The sequence below is a fragment of the Rhipicephalus sanguineus genome, chromosome 9, assembly GCF_013339695.2.
Source record: "Rhipicephalus sanguineus isolate Rsan-2018 chromosome 9, BIME_Rsan_1.4, whole genome shotgun sequence".
NCBI classification, from domain to species: Eukaryota; Metazoa; Arthropoda; class Arachnida; order Ixodida; family Ixodidae; genus Rhipicephalus; species Rhipicephalus sanguineus.
In genome coordinates this window covers 39,322,040-39,344,756 of record NC_051184.2, presented here as the reverse complement: position 1 = coordinate 39,344,756, position 22,717 = coordinate 39,322,040, and the positions used below count along the sequence as shown (strand labels likewise).

Genomic DNA, 22,717 nt, shown 5'->3' with positions numbered 1-22,717 from the left:
TTCGCTGGCACGGACAGACGAATTAGACCTTATGCGACGCTGGCGTTCACGGGCAAGCGAGTGCTGGCGTTCCAAACGTGCAACCTGCTCGGCTTATGGGTATCCATAGGCGTGCGCACAGGGGGGGGGGGGGGGGGGGCAGGGGGGCGGCCGCTAATCATCAAAGAGGGGGGCGCATAATCTGCCCCGTACATTGACCCTTCTAGTCACCTAAGAGGGGGGGGGCGCAAAATCTGCCCCATACATGGACTTAGTAGGGTGGGGGGGGGGCGCTGCGATGAACCTTTGACCCCCCCCCCCCTAATGGGGAACCCTGCGCACGCCTATGTGTGTATCAAATGTGGAACCTGCGTGACGCAAACGCGAGACATGAGACGACGACAGGCCGGTCCCTTAAAGGGGCCCTGCGACACTTTTGCGACTGCCTTATTTAGCACCGCAAATGCGTGTAGTTATGAATGCCGAGACGAACGCAAAAAGAATTATGTAAATTGGTGCACGAAAAGTGAAGTTATTAGTCCTCAAAGTTCAAAACTCAAGCAGACGACGACGAGAAACGTTTTTTTCGGATTTCACTCTCCCGCTGACGTCAAAGACCGGCTCCAATCACCGCGCGCGTCTTATAAAGACATACCGGAAATGTCCCCTCATGGTGGCCTTCACACAGTACATTGCTACACCTCTTTTTGACGGCGTTGTTACCATGCTTACGACAAACCACGTCCGTCAGCTAGCAGACGCTCCCATGATTTGTCGTGTAGTGCACAAAATGAGTCTGGAAGACCTAACAGACCTCGAGCGCGAGCTCTTGCGACGCAGTGATTGATTGCATGTCGTGCACGCCATCGTAAATTGAAAGTGCGTCGCTGAGCCCCGCGCACTGTTTTAGGGGCGAAGCTCCTTAAGGCGGCACCCGTTCGTCCCTCGTCGTGCTCGTAGTAGTGAGTAACAAGTCTTACCCTTTGACCTCCAAGGTGGTGCCGGTGGGAGATTTCTCCTGTGCGTTGTTGAACAATAAAAAATTCGCAGCGTGCGCGTTAACTAAAAGCCGAATTCTTCTGTCTCTGTAGAAGTGTAAGTGTTAGCTAAAAGCCGACTTCTTCTGTCTCTCATTCCCATTAGCAGCCATTGTTTACCTCCAAGGTAGTGCCTGGTGAGATTTCTCCTGTGCGTGATTAAACAATAAAAATTTTGTTCAAAACGCCATTGATTGATGAAATAAACCAACGAAAGACGCCAGATGTTTTGTAAAAACAAAACGAAAGAACGCCAGATGTTTCTAAAGCAAAACGAAAAAGACGCCAGCTGCTTAACGAAAGACGCAAGGTGTTTTCTAAAGCAATGGTTTTCTAAACAATGAAAATTCACAGCGTACATGTAAAATTAAAGTGAGCTGCAAGTCGTCATAACTCATCGAACCTTTAGTATAAACGCGCCCGATCTCACGTCGGTGATGATGTACTGGGCAGAATTCACGGAAGATTCACGGTTTACCGATGAACCTCCGCAGCTTCGCCCACTCATCATCATTCACTCCGTGGATATGCTGTGATTTTTTTCTTACACCGTGGCCCCGCGCAACGCGAGGATGGCTCCATGGGCCCAGACGAAACGCTAACGCCCGATGACGCGGAAGGCGTCGGCCGGTAAGCGTTTAGAATTTTTTTTTTCGTTGACAGCATCGCGCCGAATTGAGCGTTGCGTGTTTCGCAGGTGCTGGTGTGGCCGGTGTCGCTCGATGCCGCAAAAGACAAAACGCGGAAGAGTATCGTTTGATTACCATTCCACAACGCACCTAGCGTCGTGTTCGTTGTTTTGAAAGTATATCAGTTAGAAACAGGAATCGTTTGTTTCTGAGAAAGCATAAAAAGGGGTTTTGCTCCTCTTAGACCTCCGTAGTATGGCCTAGCTACCACCATATGAATATTGCACGTCACGTGTCGCGTCAAGCCAATCAAAAACGAACGGTCTTTGTCGTCACTGTCACATGACATCACGCCACTTCCTGTAACAGAAATAGCCGATGTGTGTCGCCATAGTGCGAAATTAAGGTAGTTTATCCCGTGAATTAAAATTATAACCGCTTCGATTTCGGCGTTGCCACTTGCGCAACAATATCGGTGCATTCCACAGTGCCAGAAGAACCGATGAAAAAGACATGCTCAAATTGTGTCGCAGGGCCCCTTTAAACTGCGATACCAAGGCGTTAGACTGGGCTACTTGGTACATAGTCACAATGGATAAAAACCAGCGGAAAACACAGGACACAACGAAAAGAAGTCGACGGGACTGCTCCGCAGTTAAAAAAAAGGGGGCCGGGGGAGGGGGTTGATGCCTCTTTCAGGAATCGGTTATACAATACGAAATTGAAACGTGCCTTCGCATTAGTAGTTGCAGCTTTTTCGGACGTTGAGAAATACCAGAGCTTAAGTTGGCATAAAGTGTAATGTGATAGACTTTATTTTCTCATTATTTAGTTTTTCGCGCACCACCGAATGGTTAGAGCCAGGGTGTCGGAACGAAATGTTTTTCGTTTCGGTTTTAGTTTCGTTCCACCGCAAAAAGTTCCGTTCCGTTTCTGTTTCGGAACGAAAAAAAAATGTTCCGTAACGGTTCGTAACGTTTTTTTTTGCGCAAAAATTTGAAGGTAAGGCAATCATAAAGAAAATTGGATTTGTGATGTAGTGACTTGCCCTCCTCTTTGGAAAGTGGGACAAGGGTAAAACACGTTCTTCAGAAGAGCGGAAGCAACTCTGCCACAAATTCCTACCAACTTGCACAAAGCAGTATTAATTTCAAGGTCATAGTATTTATTTTCTCAAAAGACAAATACGATTTTTTTAGTGGGCTCACTGCTTTGTGTCAAGGGAGTGAGCACGATCTCAGAAGCAGCACGTCACTGAGTGTACTCACTGATGTGCGAGACCGCTGTTCTGATAAAAGGATCGCCAGGCCTGCGGGGAACACGCTGCACAGTCACAGCGAAAGCTGGAAGAGCGGACTTTGTAGAGCCCGTTGTAGATTCTCTCGGGGCAACTAAAACAAGTACACATGCAAGGTACCCACTACGCCATAAATCATCGTAATTTTTCTCAAGTATCGTAGTTCCTACTATGCAATTTTTCGTCATTTTTTTGGAGAAGCGTGGTACCCGCTACACATCTGTATAAGTCAGTGACTTTGTGCTGTAGCTGATGACGATGAGGAATTATGGCTGAGCACTTTGCAGAGGGTGGGAACTTGCAGTGTTGCGGAATGGGAGCCTCCGTACCATTCCAGTTCCATTCCGGGGAATTAGGACTTGCCGCAATTCCATTCCTTTCAATTCCTCGGAATGAAAAAACTTAGCCCATTCCCACTCCGGGAATGGCCGGGCAGTTCAATTCCATTCCTGTAATTCCTCAGAGTAGGAAAGGCATCTTGATAGTTTTATCGAGTCAAGAATGAACGCCCCATAAAGCTGATGCCATCAGATGCATTAAGAACTGCAGAAGTACGCAAAACACGTTACCAAGGTCGAGGGATTGTAGCTTGGTGACATCTCGTGCAGCACAACCACCGTACTAATTCCCATAGGGACAGTTCTTGCGCTACCTATAGTATTTGCATGGTCAGCATGTTTTAACGAATGGTGTTGTTTTAATAATGTTTAAGCTTAAATGTGCCAATGCTAAAATGACGACATAGCGTATTTTTATGCTGAAAAAAGTAGTATTCAAGAAGACTAAGCCGTTTTACCACGCGTCTGGAGCGGTCGTGAATATGGAGAAAACTAAGATTTGGTTAATATGGGGAACAAAACCCTCTTGATTTGCTGGTATTAGTTGGAACAGTGCACCTCTCGGGCACCTTGAGCCTTTGCATCGAATACAGAACACTGGGCCGCACTGCTCGTCAGCACTCATGGTTGTCAAGCGCGCCTCGCAAGCATGGATGTTGTGAGGAGAGCTTTCTGTGTTCGCCTGTGCGCAGGTATGCAGTGTCTTCGTTGTCGCAAAGGTTATTTACGTGTGTCAGGTACCAACTGCTCGTGAGATAAAGATCAGGCTGTGCATAGAGTATTCGCCACTTTCGTGTGGGGGTATCAATGCGAACAAACGCGCAGGGGTAGTTTGTTTCTCCCTTCAGTACCTGCTGGGATAATGAATTTGTTTGTACACTAACTTATGCCTCTGTTTGTAGTAGGCGCGTTGCTTATAAATGTACTGTGCTTGTAATCAGCCAAGCCATTTTAAAAATACTGCTTTATTGTTAAATTCGAGACTCTCACTTACTAATGTTTGAAGTTTGAAAAACAGCGCGTAGATGAAAACGGTGCTCTATTTTCGGAAAAAGACGTAATTCCATTCCCATTCCATTGCGTGAAAAAGGCGCTGAATTCCATTCTTATTCCATTCCTCCAAGCGTTGTCCCATTCCATTCCGGGGTTGCGAAAATGTGGAATAATTTCGGAGTCATTTCACTTCTGGAGTGGCAACTCCGCAACACTGGTGGGAAGCATTAAACCACATACTTTGAGCTATTAGCATTGTGTGACGACTGGTTGTTATTTTACTCCTCTGCCACTCTATATTACATATGTTAACACAATTCCCTACCCGACATGACGCCTGTATAGAGTATTTTTGCGAAGGAGTTACAAGCACCAGCGTGGCACTGTGGTGAAAGACCCGACTGCCACGCTGAGGGCGCGGGTTAAAATCCCATCCAACCCTAGAAATATGTTTCTCATGCAATTTTTTTCTTATCTCACGCGATAGCGGTCACGGACACCGGCGGCGGCGGAAAACTATGGCCCCAAAAACAGCCGTTGTGATCTCATAACAGCTTTCGCTGTAACTAACTTCAGCGCCGACAATGCCCTCTCCACTTTGGCCTGCGAGACAGGCGCGCGAAAGTCCACTTGCGTTAATATAAACGTCTCTAGTTGCCACTGTTTTCGTTTTTCGCACAATTTCAACATATCTTTGCTTTGGAATTCCTGCCTGAGGTACGCGCTAGTACTGTGCCCTGAGATATGCTCACATTGCACGAGCTCAGTTGTTCCGGATCGCGAAGTTTTCTCGTGAACCGAAAAACGATTGAAAAAATTTCGGTTTCACTCCGGAACGAAATAATATATAAAGTTTCGGTTACGTTTTCGTTGCGGTCAAAAATATCGTTTTTTTTTCGTTTTTCGTTTTCGGTTTTCGTTCCGTTCCGACACCCTGGTTAGAGCCATGTTAGAGCGAACCTCATTTCGCTAAATACGCACCTGAAATGTCTAGCTCAGGGTCTTCGTATCCTGGAGTGTTCGCATCGGGGTGCTTGTCGAAATTTATAAGCCACTAATACATTTATTTCCTTTCTATCTTGAATATTGCGAAGCCTCAGATAAAGGTCATACGTAGTAGCCAAAATGTTTTTTGAAAAGAATTAATAAAAATGAAACCACGCAGTAATTATATGCAAAGTGCAAACGAAATGGGCGATTTTCGTTATCTTATTTGTCGAGGCTATGTACAGTGGCATCTGGAAGATGTGCACTCATTCAACCAATCAACTCCAACAAAGCAACCTTATGTTCTCTGCATTGGTTCTCTGCCGGCATTAACAATTGTTTGTGTTCGGTGAGGAGGAATTCTTCAAACGTTGGTCTTGTGCCTTTGTCAAAATCACGAACAAGGTTGTGCTTGCATGTTCCCCCACACAGGGACTACGGACTACATAAACCCCCATATCTTTTGTGGTGTGTGTGCCAAACTATTGATTGTGATGATGTGAAATATTGAGTGTGACTACACTGTGGAACACATGCAAATGTAATTGAGTGCCAATTGAATGTTGAACCGTATTTTGTGTGGAACCTGTGTGATGTAACTGGAGTACAATAAAATTCCTTTTTCGCTCAGCAAAGTAGACTAAATGGAACTTTCACGACGACTCGGTACGTTGGATCGCGTGATGGAACACTGTTAAAGTTTAACAGAGCAGCGAATGGCTTAAAAAGAACAGTGCAATCGATAGGCTCATGCAGTCTGGAAGAAGTTTTCTCACAGGAGATCAGTGAAATGGTGTCGATTGGTACACTCAGCAAAGATGATGAAAAAGAATCTAGTGCAACAAAATGGAAAAGACGGCGCTACAATCGCATTACTGAAGAAGTGGGCGAGTTTGAATGGTTCGGTGTAACTTCAAAGCAACTGTTTATTTACTTAGCCTTCCAAATCTAATAATAATATCTGGGGTTTAAGGTCCCAAAACCACGATATGATTATGAGGGACGTCGTAGAGGAGGACTCCGGAAATTTCGACCACCTGGGGTTCTTTTAACGTGCACCTAAATCTAAGTACACGGGCCTCAAACATTTTCGCCTCCATAGAAAATGTAGCCGCCGCGGCCGGGATTCGATCCTGCGACCTTGGGGTCAGCAGTCGAGCACCAGAACCACTAGACCACCGTGACGGGGCGATGGAAGGCATTGCACACGCGTGGTAGGTTGGCACAACGGGAAGTAGTCCCGGATTACTACCACTGTTCCAACTGCGGCAGAAGGGAGACGTTAAAGACGCTATGTTTGAGTACTCGGTGGCTAAAGGCGTCTGCACATGGTGCAACGCCTTTTAGGCATTCGTGCATCCCGCATGAGAAAAGAGCGGGGGCTGTTTCGCACGACTTGTCGTTACAGTAACCTTGCACGTGCTGTGGCGGCGACGCTGTTTAACGGAAGCGCGCCGCGAACATCATCGAGGCGCCTATACCGTGCTCCAGAAAGTGCGCCTCATTGTGTGGGATTACCTCGATGAGCAGCTGGAAATATACGGAGATTATTTATTTATTTATTTATTTGGTTTGAATACATATCAAACACGAAGACACAGAGGAAATAGGGAGGGAACAGGCTGACAACTGCCACCTAAAGGGGCACAACGCCTGCCTGCTCATTTGGGAAAGGGGAAACATTGGGGAAAGGAAGATAGGGGGGAATGAAAGAGGAAAGAAAATAGGAAAGAAAAGGCTTTCCTTTGACGATGACACACACGTTTCTTGAAATTAAGGAAGGAACAGCTGGAGTTTCCAGTAGTCCCGTACTAACAGACATCCCACTCAAGTATGTGTGTACACGTCAGGGGTCTCAAGCACGCGGCACGCGGCTCAACACGGAATAAAGGTTTGTGACTTTGCTAAATAGTATTAGCATTATTTTCTCGCCTATATGGCAATTAATAGCGATTTTTTCGGGTAAGCTACACAGATGGGACTGGTCTCAAATATATTTTTTTTTCTTTTTCGTGAGGCGCCCCATACGATCACTATGAGTTCAAACATCACCGTGTAACGAAAACTCTATATTTCAGAATCGGAGTCCAGATTTTAGACATTGTGGAAATCAGTATCCCTATATGTCTTTTTTTTTTCGAAACCCGACGTCAAATCATCAGAAATGACTCCTATGCAAGATATGGGAAAGGTTTTCTTTCAAATGGCAACGTTAGGTGACATTTTCTTCAAACTGCCCCCCCCCCCCCCCCCCCGCTTTACCACCTTAAATGTCCCGGCCCTTGTGGGACTAAATTTCGTGATTGCGGCCCGCTAGCTGAGGTGAGCTTAAGACCCCTGCTAAACGAGATGCTCTTCAATATTGTAACACCGGTCTCCACAAGGATTTGGTATTTACACTATTTATTGAGGGGCGAACTTGTGCCCAAAGCCAAAAGGAAACACAGAAAATTCGGAAGGAACCGAAAGTCCGCAGCTCTCACGAGCCTCTCATTCGAACGCCGTCTTTCTCTTCTTCACACGCGTTGGCTGCTCGGCCGAAGCTCGTGCGCATGCAGGGCCGGCCGGCGCATTGTGGCTGGCTTCATCTGTCGTAGCGGTGCCGTCTTCGTTTCGCTTCGTTTGCGACGCTTGCGTTGTACGGACTGATGGCAGTTTTCCGTGGCATTATTCCCCCTCTCAAGACGCATCGCCCCGATGCGTGCGATAAGGCTGTATGCAGAGTTCCATTTGTGGGCGGGTTTCGAGGAACGAGGTGGTAGTACAGTGGGCGACTGGGGTGGCTAATCTTCGTGTCGGTCGTGGTATGGATTCATGCGCACAACGTGTACGCGCTCAGTGGGATTGCGTCGTCGCGAAGGCTCGTGTCCTGCAGGCTTGACTTCATAAACCAGGTCACTGAGTCGCTGCACTACTTAGTTTTTTCTTATTATTTATTTTCTCTCTCTCGCTTTCAACCCCCTATTCCCCAACCCCAGTGCAGGGTAGCATACCGGATGCAAACTTCTGGTTAACCTCCCTGCCTTCCTCTGCTCTTTCTCTTCTTCTTCTTCTTCTTCTTCATAGGGACCAAAATATCGGCAAATGAGTTTTTCAGACAGACCGCGTCGTCGTACTGGGGTCCATACCCACACTTTGTCGCCAACGTCATACCGCGTTTCACGTCTTCCCCGGTTGTAGCGGTCGGCGTCGATCCGGTGTTGGCGACGTATTCGGTACCTTGCTAATTGGCGGGCTTCTTCCGCTCGTTGTAGAAAGTCGTCAAGATCAGGGGGGTAGTCATCTTGGTCTATCGGTAACATAGCGTCCCGTGTTGTGGCAACTTCACGACCGTAAACTAGTTGAAACGGGGCAACCTTGGTGGTCTCTTGTACGGCGGTGTTATAGGCGAAGGTGACGTAGGGTAAAATTTCGTCCCACTTTTTGTGCTCGACATCGACATACATAGATATCATGTCGGTTAGAGTTCTGTTGAGCCGTTCAGTCAGGCCATTGCTTTGGGGATGATAGGCGGTGGTTTTTCTGTGAATAGTGTGAGTCATATTCAGCAGGCACTTCATAAGTTCCGCTGTGAAGGCCGTTCCGCGATCAGTGATTACGACAGTTGGAGCGCCATGCCGGAGGACTATGCTGTTCACAAAAAACTGGGCCACTTCAGCCGCCGTTCCCCGTTGCAAGGAGTCTGTTTCGGCGTATCTGGTCAAGTAATCCGTCGCCACAACGATCCATTTCTTGCCGAGTGAAGAGGTCGGGAAGGGTCCAAGGAGGTCCATTCCAACTTGTTGGAACGGCGCTTTCGGCGGATCTATAGGTTGGAGGAGGCCAACCGGTTTAATACTTGGTGTTTTTCTTCTTTGGCACTCACGGCATGTCTTAACATAGTGCTGTACTGAAGCTAATAGCTTGGGCCAATAATAATGCAGACTGATTCTAGCAAGCGTTCGAGTCACGCCCAAATGTCCAGATGTGGGCTCATCGTGGCACGCTCGTAGTATTTCTTGCCGCATACTTGCAGGAACGACAAGCAAGAACTTCTCACGGTTTGGCTTAAAGTTTCTCTTGTAAAGAACATTTCTTCGGAGGCAGAACGATGTGAGGCTTCGAGAAAATATACGAGGTATTCGTACGTTGGCTCCTTCCAGGCGTTTAATGAGCGGGAGCAATTCTTCGTCTGCGCGTTGACATTCGGCTATTTTAGTAGTCTCGACAACACCTACGAATGGAAAGTCATCTTCCTCTGATAGTGCTGTGTCTGCAGGCGCCCGCGACAAACAGTCGGCATCGGTATGTTTCCTCCCAGAACGGTATACCACGGTGATATCATATTCCTGCAGTCTGAGGCTCCACCTTGCTAATCGTCCAGATGGGTCCTTAAGGTTCGCCAGCCAGCAAAGGGCATGATGATCGCTGACTGCCTTGAAAGGCCTACCGTATAGATACGGCCGAAATTTACTGATGGCCCAGATGACGGCAAGGCATTCTTTTTCTGTGGCTGAATAGTTGGTTTCCGCTTTCGATAGAGTCCGGCTGGCGTTAGCTATCACTTTTTCTTCGCCATTCTGCCACTGTATTAGAATGGATCCAAGGCCGATGTTACTGGAGTCTGTGTGGATTTCTGTGTCAGCTGTCGCGTCAAAATGGGAAAGAATTGGGGGCTTTTCCAGTCGTTTTCTTAATTCGTCGAAGGCGCTTTGTTGCTCGTTTTGCCACTGGAAGGGCACATCTTCTCTCGTAAGTTTCGTTAAGGGTTCTGCGATCTTCGAGAAATTTCGGACAAATCGTCTATAATAAGCGCATAGACCAAGAAACCTCCGTACTGACTTCTTATCTGTTGGCACCGGAAACCTTGCGACGGCAGCTGTCTTATCGGGATCAGGGCGAACACCTTGGGCGCTGACGACGTGCCCCAGAAATCGAAGTTCTTCGAAACCGAATTGACACTTCTCTGGCTTAATTGTCAACTCTGCCGAACGGATTGCCTCTAACACTGACCGCAGACGCTTGATGTGCTCCTCGAACGTAGCGGCGAAGATGATCACGTCGTCTAGGTACACTAAACAACACTGCCACTTCAATCCGGAAAGTACAGTGTCCATCATTCGCTGGAACGTTGCAGGTGCACAACAGAGACCAAATGGGAGAGCCTTAAATTCATAGAGTCCGTCCGGGGTAACAAATGCAGTCTTCTCGCGATCGCGTTCATCAACTTCGATTTGCCAGTATCCGCTTTTCAGATCCAGTGATGAGAAAAACTTGGCACACCGAAGTCGATCTAACGTGTCGTCGATGCGTGGAAGGGGATATACATCCCGCTTAGTCACAGCATTTAGTTTCCGGTAGTCGACACAAAACCGCAGCGTGTTGTCCTTTTTCTTGACAAGCACCACGGGGGATGCCCACGGACTGTTAGAAGGCTGGATAACATCATTTTCAAGCATCTCCCGTACCTGATTCTTGATCACCTCCCTTTCCTTTGGCGAAACACGATATGGATGCTGGCATACCGGCCTGGTTGTCTCGTCCGTTATGATCCTGTGTTTGGCAATGCTCGTGCGCCGTACCTTTGAGCTATTGGAGAAGCAGGTGCCAAATTCCCGTACGAGGTCGTATAACTGTCGCCGTTGAATTTCTGAAAGCTGGGGATTGACAGATATTACGTCGCAGACGTCAGGCGTTGATTTTACATCCACTGACGTTGTTTCGAGACTGCATATTTCTGTCGCTGCACAGAACTCATGGAGAAAGGCTATGGTAGTCTCCTTCGCGATATGCTGGAATTCGTTCCTGAAATTTGTCAGGAGGATATCTGCGCACCCGTTTCGCAACTGAATAATTCCTCGTGCCACACAAACGCCTTTTTTTCAGGAAAACATCCATGTTGCTGTCAGCCACACCTTCGCAGTCGTTAAATGTATCATTCCTGACGAGAACCATTACACTGCTTCGTGGCGGTACGGTCACATCATCATCGACGACGCGTAGTGGAGTGGTGTATCGTTCGTCTGCTTCTGCTACCTTTATAGCATGTTCCGTCGAAAATGATACGCTTGACCTCTGTAAGTTGATAATGGCACCATTATCTTGCAAGAAATCCATTCCCAGTATAACTTCCCTCGAACACACGAGCAGGACGACGAAGTCACCGACGTAAGTGAAGCCCCGTATCCCAACTCTTGCGCTGCACCTGCCGAGAGGCGTTATAAGGTGACCGCCTGCAGTACGCACTTGAGGTCCAATCCATTCGGTTAAGACTTTCTTTAGTTTCTTCGCTAAGTCGTAACTGATCACAGAGTAATCCGCACCGGTATCGATTAAAGCATTGAGCTCTAGTCCGTCAATTGCCAGCGGCAAGTCTGAAGTTATTTTCTCGCTACTGTACTTCTTTACCTGTAAACAGTCGTCGTCGTCATGCTGATATTGCAGTGGAGGATCTTCACATGTCTGATCACCAGCGGCCTTGCCTCCACAGGTCGCGGTCTTCAGTTTCCCGGGGTTGGGCTAGGCGAACGATGCCTGGGCGCGCTTGAGAAGGGACGTGGGCTGGGCGAGCGGTGGCGCATAGGGGATAGCGAGCGTGGCTGATGACGACGAGGCAGGTCAAAGTTCTGACGCGAGCATAGGTATTCTTCGATGTCGGACGGTCTTTCACCGTTTCGAGGACACGGTGCGTTGATGGCGAATCCCCTAAGACCAGCCTGACGGTATCGGCAAAATCGGTACAAGTGACCAGCCTCTCCACAGTGGAAGCACAGGGGCCTCCGTTCGGCGTCTCGCCATACGTCACTTTTCCGAGGCCTTGTTTCTGCCGCGCGAGGTGGACTGCGGGCTGCCTCTACCATATGGGGCGAACTGCGTGTTGTCTGTGCGTAGGTACTTGGCGTTTCGATCGGCGCACAGTGGACAGCAGGTCGCCTGAGCACCTCAGAGTACGTTACCGCGCGTCGTGTCGGTATTGCATCACTCTGCGGCTCCCGTATGGCGTGCCTAATTTCTTCTCGCACAACATCAGCAATAGACAGCTCCGGTGAAACATCGGGTGACTGCAGCTTGCGTAGTTCCTCCCTGACTACCGACCGGACGAGCTCCCGCAGGGTGTCCGGGTTATCCGCAACGCCTGCCGAGTAGACTCCAGCTGATGTACAGGCTACGTCGCGATTGTACTGCCGGGCTCTCTGATGCAGCGTCGTTTCGATGGTTGTTGCTTCCGACGGAAACTCCGCAACTGTGCGAGGCGGATTGCGAACAAGTCCCGCGAACAGCTCTTGTTTTACCCCATGCATGAGATGGCGCACCTTCTTGTCTTCAGTCATGCTGGGGTCAGCTCGTTTGAACAGGCGGGACATGTCTTCTATGTACATCGCAACAGTCTCGTTGGTGCGTTGGTTCCGTGTACGAAGAGCTGCTTCTGCCTTTTCCCGGCGATCACTGTTACCGAACGTACACAGTAGCTGCCGCCGAAACTCTTCCCAAGACGTAAGGGATGCCTCGTGGTTTTCGTACCACACTCGTGCAGAGTCTTCCAAAGCAACGTAGACGTTGCGCAGCTTGCGTTCTTCGTTTCATTGGTTGATATTTGCCACTCTCTCGAAGTGGTCTAACCAGTCTTCGGCGTCCTCGAACGAGTCGCCGTGGAATACCTTAGGTATGACAGGTTGGCTCACGATGAGCTGCGACGGTATAACTTGGCTGGTCATGGTGGTGGTGTCGCTTGTCTCAGTCGCCGGTACTCTTGAAGCAGCGGGAAGGGGTTCGAATTCTGGTGAATCTCCTCGAATACGGCGGCTGGCCCGTTGGTGCACCGGTGTAAGCTCCACGGCTTCCGGTTGATCAGGGCTTGGGCTGCGCTCTCTGGGGCTCGGAATCATCTACCCAGCACCTCCACCAGAAATGTAACACCGGTCTCCACAAGGATTTGGTATTTACACTATTTATTGAGGGGCGAACTTGTGCCCAAAGCCAAAAGGAAACACAGAAAATTCGGAAGGAACCGAAAGTCCGCAGCTCTCACGAGCCTCTCATTCGAACGCCGTCTTTCTCTTCTTCACGCGCGTTGGCTGCTCGGCCGAAGCTCGTGCGCATGCAGGGCCGGCCGGCGCATTGTGGCTGGCTTCATCTGTCGTAGCGGTGCCGTCTTCGTTTCGCTTCGTTTGCGACGCTTGCGTTGTACGGACTGATGGCAGTTTTCCGTGGCAATATGTGAACAATTTGTTCTACTTTATTGTTTCTTTTTTTGTGTAGTTCTGGATATACAGAGACAAGTCAGTGTTTCAGTGTTCATCGGAGAAACGTATATGCTGTTTTTAACACGAAAGTGTGTTATGCCGGGGTTCACCAGGACTTCAGTGACGTATATCCATCACGGATATGACGTTCAAAAAAGGACGCGAACGGATGAGAAATAAACTATAAGAAAAACTCCCGCCGCCGGGAATCGAACCTACGACTTCTCGGTCCGCGTCGATGAGCACACGGCGCTTTACCGACTAAGCTACCAAGGCACAGCACGTCCACCACAGATTAGAGGTGTGCACGGGCTCCGGGTAGCCCGAAAGCCCGAGCCCGACCTGGCCCGCGGGCCGGGCTCGGGCGGGCCGACGTATTTTCACCTCGGGCCCGGGCCGGGCTCTGGTTACTTGGAGTTTTATCGGGCCGGGCTCGGGCCCGGCGCAAAGCCCGACTCAAGCCCGAAATATAGAGAATGAGCGGGAATTGTTTTCCAGCACGCATACAGCGCCTTTTCCGCGACCGCCCTTTACCGCTTTTCCTTTCCATTCGCTACTTTAAACAAAAGGGGAGCAGGTAAAGCACTGCCTCTGTTGCACTCCGACAAACAGAGAAATAACACCACCTGAGCTAGTGACGGCGCCACGCGACTGTTCGCGTTAGATTTAAGGCCAAATCCCATACGAGTGAAAATGCACGCGACAGCGACGAGCGACCCGACGTAGATCGCCTTCGTGCAAGCTGACGCTTGCATGGGCATACCCAATACACGTGACGGCTCTGGCGAGCGAACTCCATTGTTGCTGGCATGAGGCCGTCTACTTGTAATTTGTAATCTGTGTAATAGGGACTGTTCGTCGTGTGTCGTGTGATCATATTTCATATGCTCAATAAAATGACAAATTACTGGAAAACGATGTTTTGTTTTCGCAGTGAACCTTTAAAAAGCCGGGCCGGGCCGGGCCGGGCCGGGCCCGGGATTGTGTTTTCGTACGTCGGGCCGGGCCGGGCGGGCTCGCAGCCCTTTGCCGTTGGGCTCGGGCGGGCCATCGACAAAGTCAGCGGGCCCGGGCCGGGCTCGGGCTCTGAAATACGGCCCGTGCACAGCTCTACCACAGATGCCCATTATATCTCTCACACATTCTCTCTCGCATGCTGCTCTCTGTTTGCGGGGCTAGGCGGGGTGGAGTGATGCCTCCGTCTGTGAGCGCTGAATTGAAGTAATGCATCATTACACTTACTAGCGCCAATAGGGAACGATTCAGCGACGACGCAGTTAAAGCATCGCCTCCGAGAATACGCGCCGGCAGGAGACCTGCCGGCGCGCAATTTTGGAGGCTACGGTTAAAGCGTCTAGATACCAGCGAGGAACACTGGCCGCGCTCGCATCAGGGAGTCGCCCTGAACGCAGTTACGTTCTTTGTCTTTCGCTTCGTGTTAGCGTGTCACGGCTCGTTGTCGGAGTAGTGCATCTTCCACATGCGCCAACGGTGTTTCTCCGCCGCCGACTGCTTCGAGTGCGATAGCATCGACTAACAAAACTGCTGCAATAAGCGCTGCAGAAAGGCAACGATGTCGACGTTCGAATGGTGTGCCTTGGTGGAGCAAGACAGGGGCCAGCATGACGTGGAGCGCCTGCGCGCGTTCGCGGCTACGAATCTCTGCCTCCCGTGTTGCTGAAGCGCGGTGTGGCAGTGTATGCATGAGCACAGGCGTAGGTTACCCTATTACTCTGTAGCGCATACAGTGCCGTTTCTCCCCTTAATTGACGACGCTTTGAAGAAGTGCATATCGAGTACCAGCGGTTATTAAGAGCTTGTTGATGTCATCTTTGCGAGGAATTCACGACACGCTGTGTTCAGGTATACATGTCAACAACGTCAGCTACCCCAATAACGGTTAAATCATGATCATAGGCGTTAGTCGTCACGATGGAGACGTGCCACTAGGCGTCAACGTGGGTGTATCCACGTCAAACGGTGCTATAGCAGCCAAACACCAATATACATTGTAAATGTTCTGGTATATCACTACACAATAAGCACTAATTATGTGAAGATACGTTTCTCTTTCGTGTTATATCGATTCCTATGACGGAGAAATCAGTCATGTTTTTTTTTACTTTTTTTGTTTATCTGCAAGTTGCACAATAAAACTTCCCTTTCTGGGGCCCTTGTAGACGTATTCAAAACCTTATCGTCATTGCGTCCATTCCAAATTTGATAGAATCGCTGGTAGCAGAGGAGGCAGCAGTTGACTTAGCAATTGTTCACTCCTTCGCTGAGTATATTTCTTCTGATTGTAACGTAGCAATATGTAATTATATCAATCTCAACATCCATTCTCCGGCTGCTAGAATCCTTCAGTCATCTCCTCCGCCTAATCGCCTGATAAGCCTCCTTTGGGTCCCTGCACACAGTGGACAGCCATGCAATACGGCCGCTCATACCAGGGGCGTAGCCAGAAATTTTTTTCGGGGGGGGGGGGGGGGGTTCAACCATACTTTATCTATGTTCGTGCGTGCGTTTGTATGTGTGCGTGTATATATACGCAAGCAAAACTGAAAAATCTCCCCCCCCTCCCACTCCCCCCTTGGCTACGCCCCTGGCACGACAGCTCGTCAACCGCGCTGAAGGGGACCTGCCATCGCTTCGCAGTGTCTGGGATCGGCTCCCCAGCTACCGCGATGTTCACATTGTTTTACAGAAATTCCCGCCTACCGTACCCACCACCCCATAAATCTCCTTCCAGAAGTAACCAGGTTTTGTGGTGCCGACTTCAAACGGCCACAATACCCGCCGCTGCGGTCTAATGGCTATGGCACTCGACTGCTCACCCGAAGTTTGCGGGATTGAATCCCGGCCGCGGCGGCCGCATTTCGATGGAGGCTAAATGCTAAACGCCCGTGTGTCTAGATCTATGTGCACGGTAGAAAACCCCTGTTGGTCTAAATTTTCGGAGTCCTCCACTACGGCGTCTCTCATAATCATATGATGATTTAGACGTTAAACCCTAACAATTATCATATAAGGGAGTTATCGAATAGGGGCCCCAATCATTTTGGGGCCCCAAAGAAATAGCGTCGAGGCCACTGCGCATGTGCGAGACCCAAACAGCGTTTGGGTTTTGCGTTGGGGACGCTATTTCTCAAATTTAGCGGGAGCCCCAAAGCCTGCCCCTAAAGCTTTGCGTCAAGCAAACATGACGGCCCCCATTGAAGCGACGGCGTTTGGCCAAGACTAGAGTGTCCTAGAATTGGGGGAGTGTCCAAAGTACCGCAGACCCTATTCGAAAACTCTTAGCTCCTGCTTGACCCAAAGCGAGCACACGCAAAAGGCTTTAGGGCCCCAAACTTGTGGGGCCCCTATTCAAAAACTCCCTATTATTATTCAAACGGCCTCAGTCACGACTCCTTTCCTTCCCTCCCTTATAACAAACAGTGAAACCTATCCTCACTACAGCTTGCGTCGTAGCACCAGAGCCGACTTTAATCGCATCTTTCTAAATCGCCCGACCAGATCCAAACCCCCATGGCAAGGGTCAGAGCACCCAGAGCGATGGGAGGCTGCTCTGCGCAGCTCGCAACCGGAACTACAGCTTCGGACAGTGGGCTGGGCCAGAGGGGCCGCACAAAAGTATCTGGCCATCTAGAGCGGCCCGAGCGTCCATCGTTGTCCTGCTTCCTTTCCCCATCCCCCCCTGACATGATTATCTCGTGAATCACTAAAGCTAGCTGTTTACCTACCTAGGTTGGGTGTACGTAGATCAACAGCCTACAGCTCTCTCACACCCAATACACACGTGGTCGTGGGAGGCGCGACTCGCTGAACGGACTCTGGGAAGCCAACTGGCAACCCTAAGTCAGGCCCGCCGAGCCGCTATAGCCAGTGGAGCCTTGGAAGAAGGGCCCCACCCGCAATGAACCACATTTTTTTTTCAATAAATGTTGTTTCTCTCTCTCACAGTATAGTGCTCGGTACTCAAAGTCGTGCCCATTCTTTCCAAAGGCCGTCAGCCGTCAGCCAACTATAAGAACAGTTGTCCCACTGCAGAGTACTCTAAATCGTTTATACCTTTTTGTTCTAAACAGAGTGTGCTTGGCAAGATTAAGAAGCTGTGCTCCTTCACTGATGTCATTTCCGCGACGGAAATGATGTCAGTCAATTCACAGGTGAAAGACCTACATAAAACACACTCATGTTTTAAAAAAATTTACCGCTACATTCAACGGAGGGAGCACTGCGGTGAAATTTCGTTCCCCTCCCCCTTACAATAGAGAACCCTGCGGACGCCTATGCAGATGAGTCAATGCTACATATGATTCTGCGTGATTCAAGGAAGTGTCCTTCTTTGCTTCATGAAAGTGAAAGTTGGATCGATGGTCAATGCAGATAAGCGGATGAGAGGCATAGGGAATGATAGCGGTCGCAAATACGGCCAAAGCAGCAAACATCAGTTGTTGCTGAATCGAGCGATACTTACGCAACAACGTACACATCATGCCATTTCCCTAATGCGTGACGCTGATAACAGGCGGCGTTGCTCACTAGGTGCTGGAGGAGGATAAACAGCGCCGAGAGTGGCGAAGAATTACATACGGCGAAGAGATTAGAAAAGTGGCGTGACCATGACTGTGTTCTCGAGACGCAGATACGTAAGAGCTTGAGACGGTGATATCGATAACTGTAACAGTTTGAGGAGCATCTTCTGTCATGAACAGGACGTAATTATAATGACGATGACAGTAACTACATTTATCGTGAAGTCCGCCGCGGTGGTAAGGTAGTTATAGGTTATAGTGCTCGGCTGCTGACACGAAAGTCGTGGGTTCGATGCCAGCCTCGGTGGTCACATTTCGAGAGTGAGGAAATGCTAGAGGCCCATGTACTGTGTGACGTCAGTGCATGTCAAAGAACATCGAATAGTCAAAGTTTCCCGAGCCCTCCACTGCGGCGTGCCTCATAATCATATCGTGGTTTTGGTACTTAAAACCACTGATATTGTTATTATCACTATGATTGTTGTCATCATTATTATTTTTTTATCGTGAACCGTGTAAGCAGGCCGAGAGGGCGATTTAAACTTATGCAAGCTACCGCTTGCCTTTCTAGAAACGCTTTCATTATTCAATGACATCTGCCTTCCATTGCAGCAGGATATCCAATCGGAAGCGCTTCCATTGTGACAACGCTATCAACAAGAGTTGCGAGAAAAACCGTGAGCTTGAAATGCTTGCAAACTAAGATAAGATAGCTTTGCTGTGGCACTAGCATCCTCTCCCTGCTTTCCAGCTGAGATGAAGAGGCTGTACGTTTGGGCAGCAATAACAGTTCGATGTGCGATGAGTGATATCGGCGTTCTTAAGTGTCAGTGATGTCAGTCAGCACAATAGACCGAGTGGCCCAATTAAACTGTCGCATCAGTTTAATGAACCTGATAAGTCAAACTATAGAATAATCAAACTACAGAATGAAAACCAAGCTTTCGATATCGCTATATGAGGAGACCGCACAGCCAAGTGTTGGAGACGCCACACGTAGGTCGATACTGTGGTTCGTACAGATTGAGTGGTAATACAGTGATTCCAAAATTTTAGCTGAGCCTTTGTCTTCGATCAAACAAACTAAAGATATCATGGTGACAAATTTTTACTCGAGAGGGTTTCAACGATTTTCATTAAAACGGCTTTTAAGCGATGCATAAAACGCATGAACGAAAGAAGGAGAATGAACTTGTTTTTTTTTAACACAATTATATGAAACCGACAGAAAATGAAGCCAAGGAAATCGCACGGGGCGTTGCTTGTAGGTTTTATTTGAAGCTTTCAATTCATGAGATAAAAAATTGTTTCTTTTTCTTCGCGAGTTGTATGTTCGTCGGATAAAATGAATTAACTAGAATTCATTTAATCCAACTATTTATAAAGGAACTAACAATGACCCATCTGCTACAGTGAATGTCAACAAATTGTTTTAATAACGCGCATTAAAATTGAACGTCCACCTATCACCACACATAGACGAAAAATCCTTTCGGGCATTATAAATATTATAATCTGACTTTAGGAGATAGGGTGCAGTTGAGCTGTTATCAAAATTGTGAACTTCTCAGACCAAACAAACTTTTCTGATAACCTTGGGAGCAATGAATCTTTTGATACTTGTGCTACTATTATTTTATAATTCCTTGTGGCTGGCTCAGCACATAGCCCAAGTTGGCTTTGCGTTGCCCCCAGTAAACACATTTTAACTAACATTCATAAATTCCTGAAACGCACGATTAGCACCGCGTTGACTATACTGAAGCACGTTCTCCGTGTAAGTGTGTTGACACGGAGGACACGTCGACTCCAGGAACCAGACACTCACTACATCAACCAATAAACCTCCCGACTCCAATTGGTCTGGAGCAGTAACGAGCATTCTAGTCTCGAGGTTAAACTGAAGTTCTCAGCATCCTATACGTTCACTTGCGTTTTTCAAATAATTACGATATCGAGCACTACCAGACTAGTTGATTCACATGCGGTTTACAATGAGCATTAGCCTACATAGCAAGGACCGCAGGTAAAACAGCGCAAAGAAAACACGGACAAGTAGAAACAGGACTAGCGCTGACACTGTTCTTATTCGCTTGCATTTACTTTGTACTGACGTAGGTAGTAAACAGGTAGCAAAAAAGCTAGTAACGGTCCAACAAAGTTAGTAACCGCTGCAGTTACTGCCCATTTGCTTGCAGTTACTAACCTTTCGCTGGCCTTTGTTTTTACGAGTGCACTTTTCCGCATTTCCTTTGTGCTGTTTTACCAATGGATGCGTACCAAGTGGCTCGCATTCAGACGCCTTTAAGATAGCAAGGGCACCAAGCATCCGAAGAAGAGTTTACAAGGGCGAAAAGATATCTCTCGTTCTGTATTCAATACTGCGTTCAGATATTTAGCACCACACAAAGTGTAAGCTTTTGACACAGGTCAAGCCGAAGAAGCTTACTTGGCGCGACCCACGGAATCAACACTTCAGGAGTCGCGAATGAATGAAAAATACACGCGAAGGGACACGCGCCGAGACTTCACGACGACGCGAGCGTATCAGGGTTTCGGCCCGATCTTATCCGCGGCTCTCTTCTCGCGAGAGAAGCTCCGTCTAAAGCGAGCAGGCCAAAAGGTTATCGCAGCATACCTGAGACCGGCGTAGTCAACAAACAGCACGCGTCTAGAAGGAGGATGAGTAGCCACGACGCCGAGGTGTAGTAGCCGCGCATCGTGCGTGGAGGTGCGTGACGGAAACCAAGGCTACGTGGTGCAGCACAACCACGCAGGGTTTACGCCGACTCTCCGTTGTGGCCAGGTATACAATAGACACCGTGTCACCGCCCCCCCTTCGCACCTGAGCGCTCGACGCCAGGGGAGGACGGCGTTTATCGCTGGGGTCACGTCGGCTGCTGCCGCTTTAGCGCAGGATAGTGACGTCGCGCGGAGGGTCTCTCGTGTGCATGCACAATATCACGACGCGACGCTACGCCCGTCTTTTATTTCGCGTTTATTTTCTTTTTGTGGGTGCGCTCGGGCTTTTCCGCGTATAAGGCCGAGATAAAGAGGAGCAGAGCACCTGCTGCGGAGTTGAGGAGATATGCGTGTGCCAAATGGAGTGGATGTATCTGCCTGGCTACGGTGGCGTAGCCAGGGGGTGGCACACCGGGCCGTGCCCCCCCCCCCCCGAAATTCTTTTGCCATGGCACATAGAGCGCAAGTTGCACACACTCGAACGCATCCGCCTGCCCGGCCCCCACTTCAGATCAAGGAGGTGACCCCTCCCCCCCTCCCCCCTCCCTACCTACGCCCCTGCCTGGCTATCAGTGGCATAGGCAGAAATTTTTTTCGGGTGGGCGGGGGAGGGGAGGGGGGCACGCCCTTGATCCGACATGGGGTGCAGGCAGGTAAGTGTGGTCGAGTATCGTTTTGCTCTGCATCCCACATCCCATGGTAGAAAAAAAAATCCGGGGGGGGGGGGGTCATGGGCCCGATGTGCCACCCCCTGGCTACGCCACTGCTGGCTATTGGCGGTTAAGTGAATTCCAAGCCCTCGCGTGAGTGAGACCGAGGAGCAATTTTTCCGGAGGATACTCGGTAGAGTTTGAAATTGAACCGCACCCAACCTAAGTCGCCATTTTGGATTGGGTACGGCAACGTTTTATCTGGACCACGCGTCTGTTATTCGTTTACCATATATGAAGGACACCGCAACAACTGCAAGAGTGTTGAGAAATGAACATACAGATGAGAGATAAAGAGAGAGAGAAAGAGAGCGGCAAGACAGTGGCTCACACGGACGACCCTGAACCGCGCTTTCAAGCAGAGCTGCAGAAATTGCGTCTTTTCATGACCTTCAATCTCCCCCCACCCCCCACCCCGCGCACGCACGCACATACATACTGAGTAGGGTTGGCTACCATACACTGAGGGTAAGCTAAATGGACAAGGTGATAGTAAAAGACGGAGAGAGTGAGCACTGCGAGGCTATGGATACTAGCACACGTATGGCCCACATCTCCGAGCCTCGATGCGCTGGCGTCATATGCTCTCGCTACCCGAACTTGTGCTTGTCCGTCGGGATACCACGCGTTCTCATTGGCTGTCATTCTATAACCTTATCGACTAAATTCAGGGTTCTCAGATTCGAACAGGAAGTTGAAAAACCAAATTAACTGGAAGAACGTGCAAGACGTGTTGAACGCGATGGTAACTGCATTCACGCGGATGCTTGGACAGCGCTACAAGAACTATATGCATAACTGTAACCGTGAGTAAATGAAGATATACATGCATCCAGGCCGCCTGTCCACAGGCGTCGAGCAAGCACAAGGATTAGGAAAGCAAAGATTACGATATCGAAAGGAAGAGCTAAGACAACCAGAGCAGGATCAGGTTGGTCGGGCGTAGAAACTAAAGAAAATAAAACAAGCAAGGAGGTTTTAAAAAAAATTGCTGGAGTGGAAATTATGCCTCGGAAGTGAAACCGCACCCAACCTAAGTCGCCATTTTGGATTGGGTACGGCAACGTTTTATCTGCCCCTACAAAGGTGGCGGCCGCTGCCGCCCTCTTAGTAGGGGCAAGATAAAACGTCAGCGTTCAGCAAAGAAAAGGGAACGTTTTTTCTCCCACGCCCTGCAAGTTTAATATCCCAAATTTTTCCGCACAGATACTGCTCAATGTGTGTCTTTGTGTTACTGGTTTC

At 49.0% G+C, this 22,717-nt stretch overlaps 2 protein-coding genes across 3 annotated transcripts in view; both read right to left on the bottom strand.

Moving 5' to 3' along the window:
- The window catches only part of LOC119405032 (low-density lipoprotein receptor-related protein 12), a 49,696-nt gene extending 28,815 nt beyond the window's left edge, over positions 1-20,881 (bottom strand). For both annotated transcript variants that reach the window (XM_037671783.2, XM_037671784.2), the window contains exon 1: positions 20,662-20,881. In XM_037671783.2, coding sequence (XP_037527711.1) covers positions 20,662-20,743 — 82 coding nt within the window. In that variant the 5' untranslated portion in view covers positions 20,744-20,881. The remainder of the gene's footprint in view (positions 1-20,661) is intronic.
- LOC119405030 (uncharacterized) overlaps positions 1-22,717 on the bottom strand; it is a 122,647-nt gene that overhangs the window by 22,813 nt on the left and 77,117 nt on the right. The gene's annotated exons all lie outside the window — the stretch shown is intronic.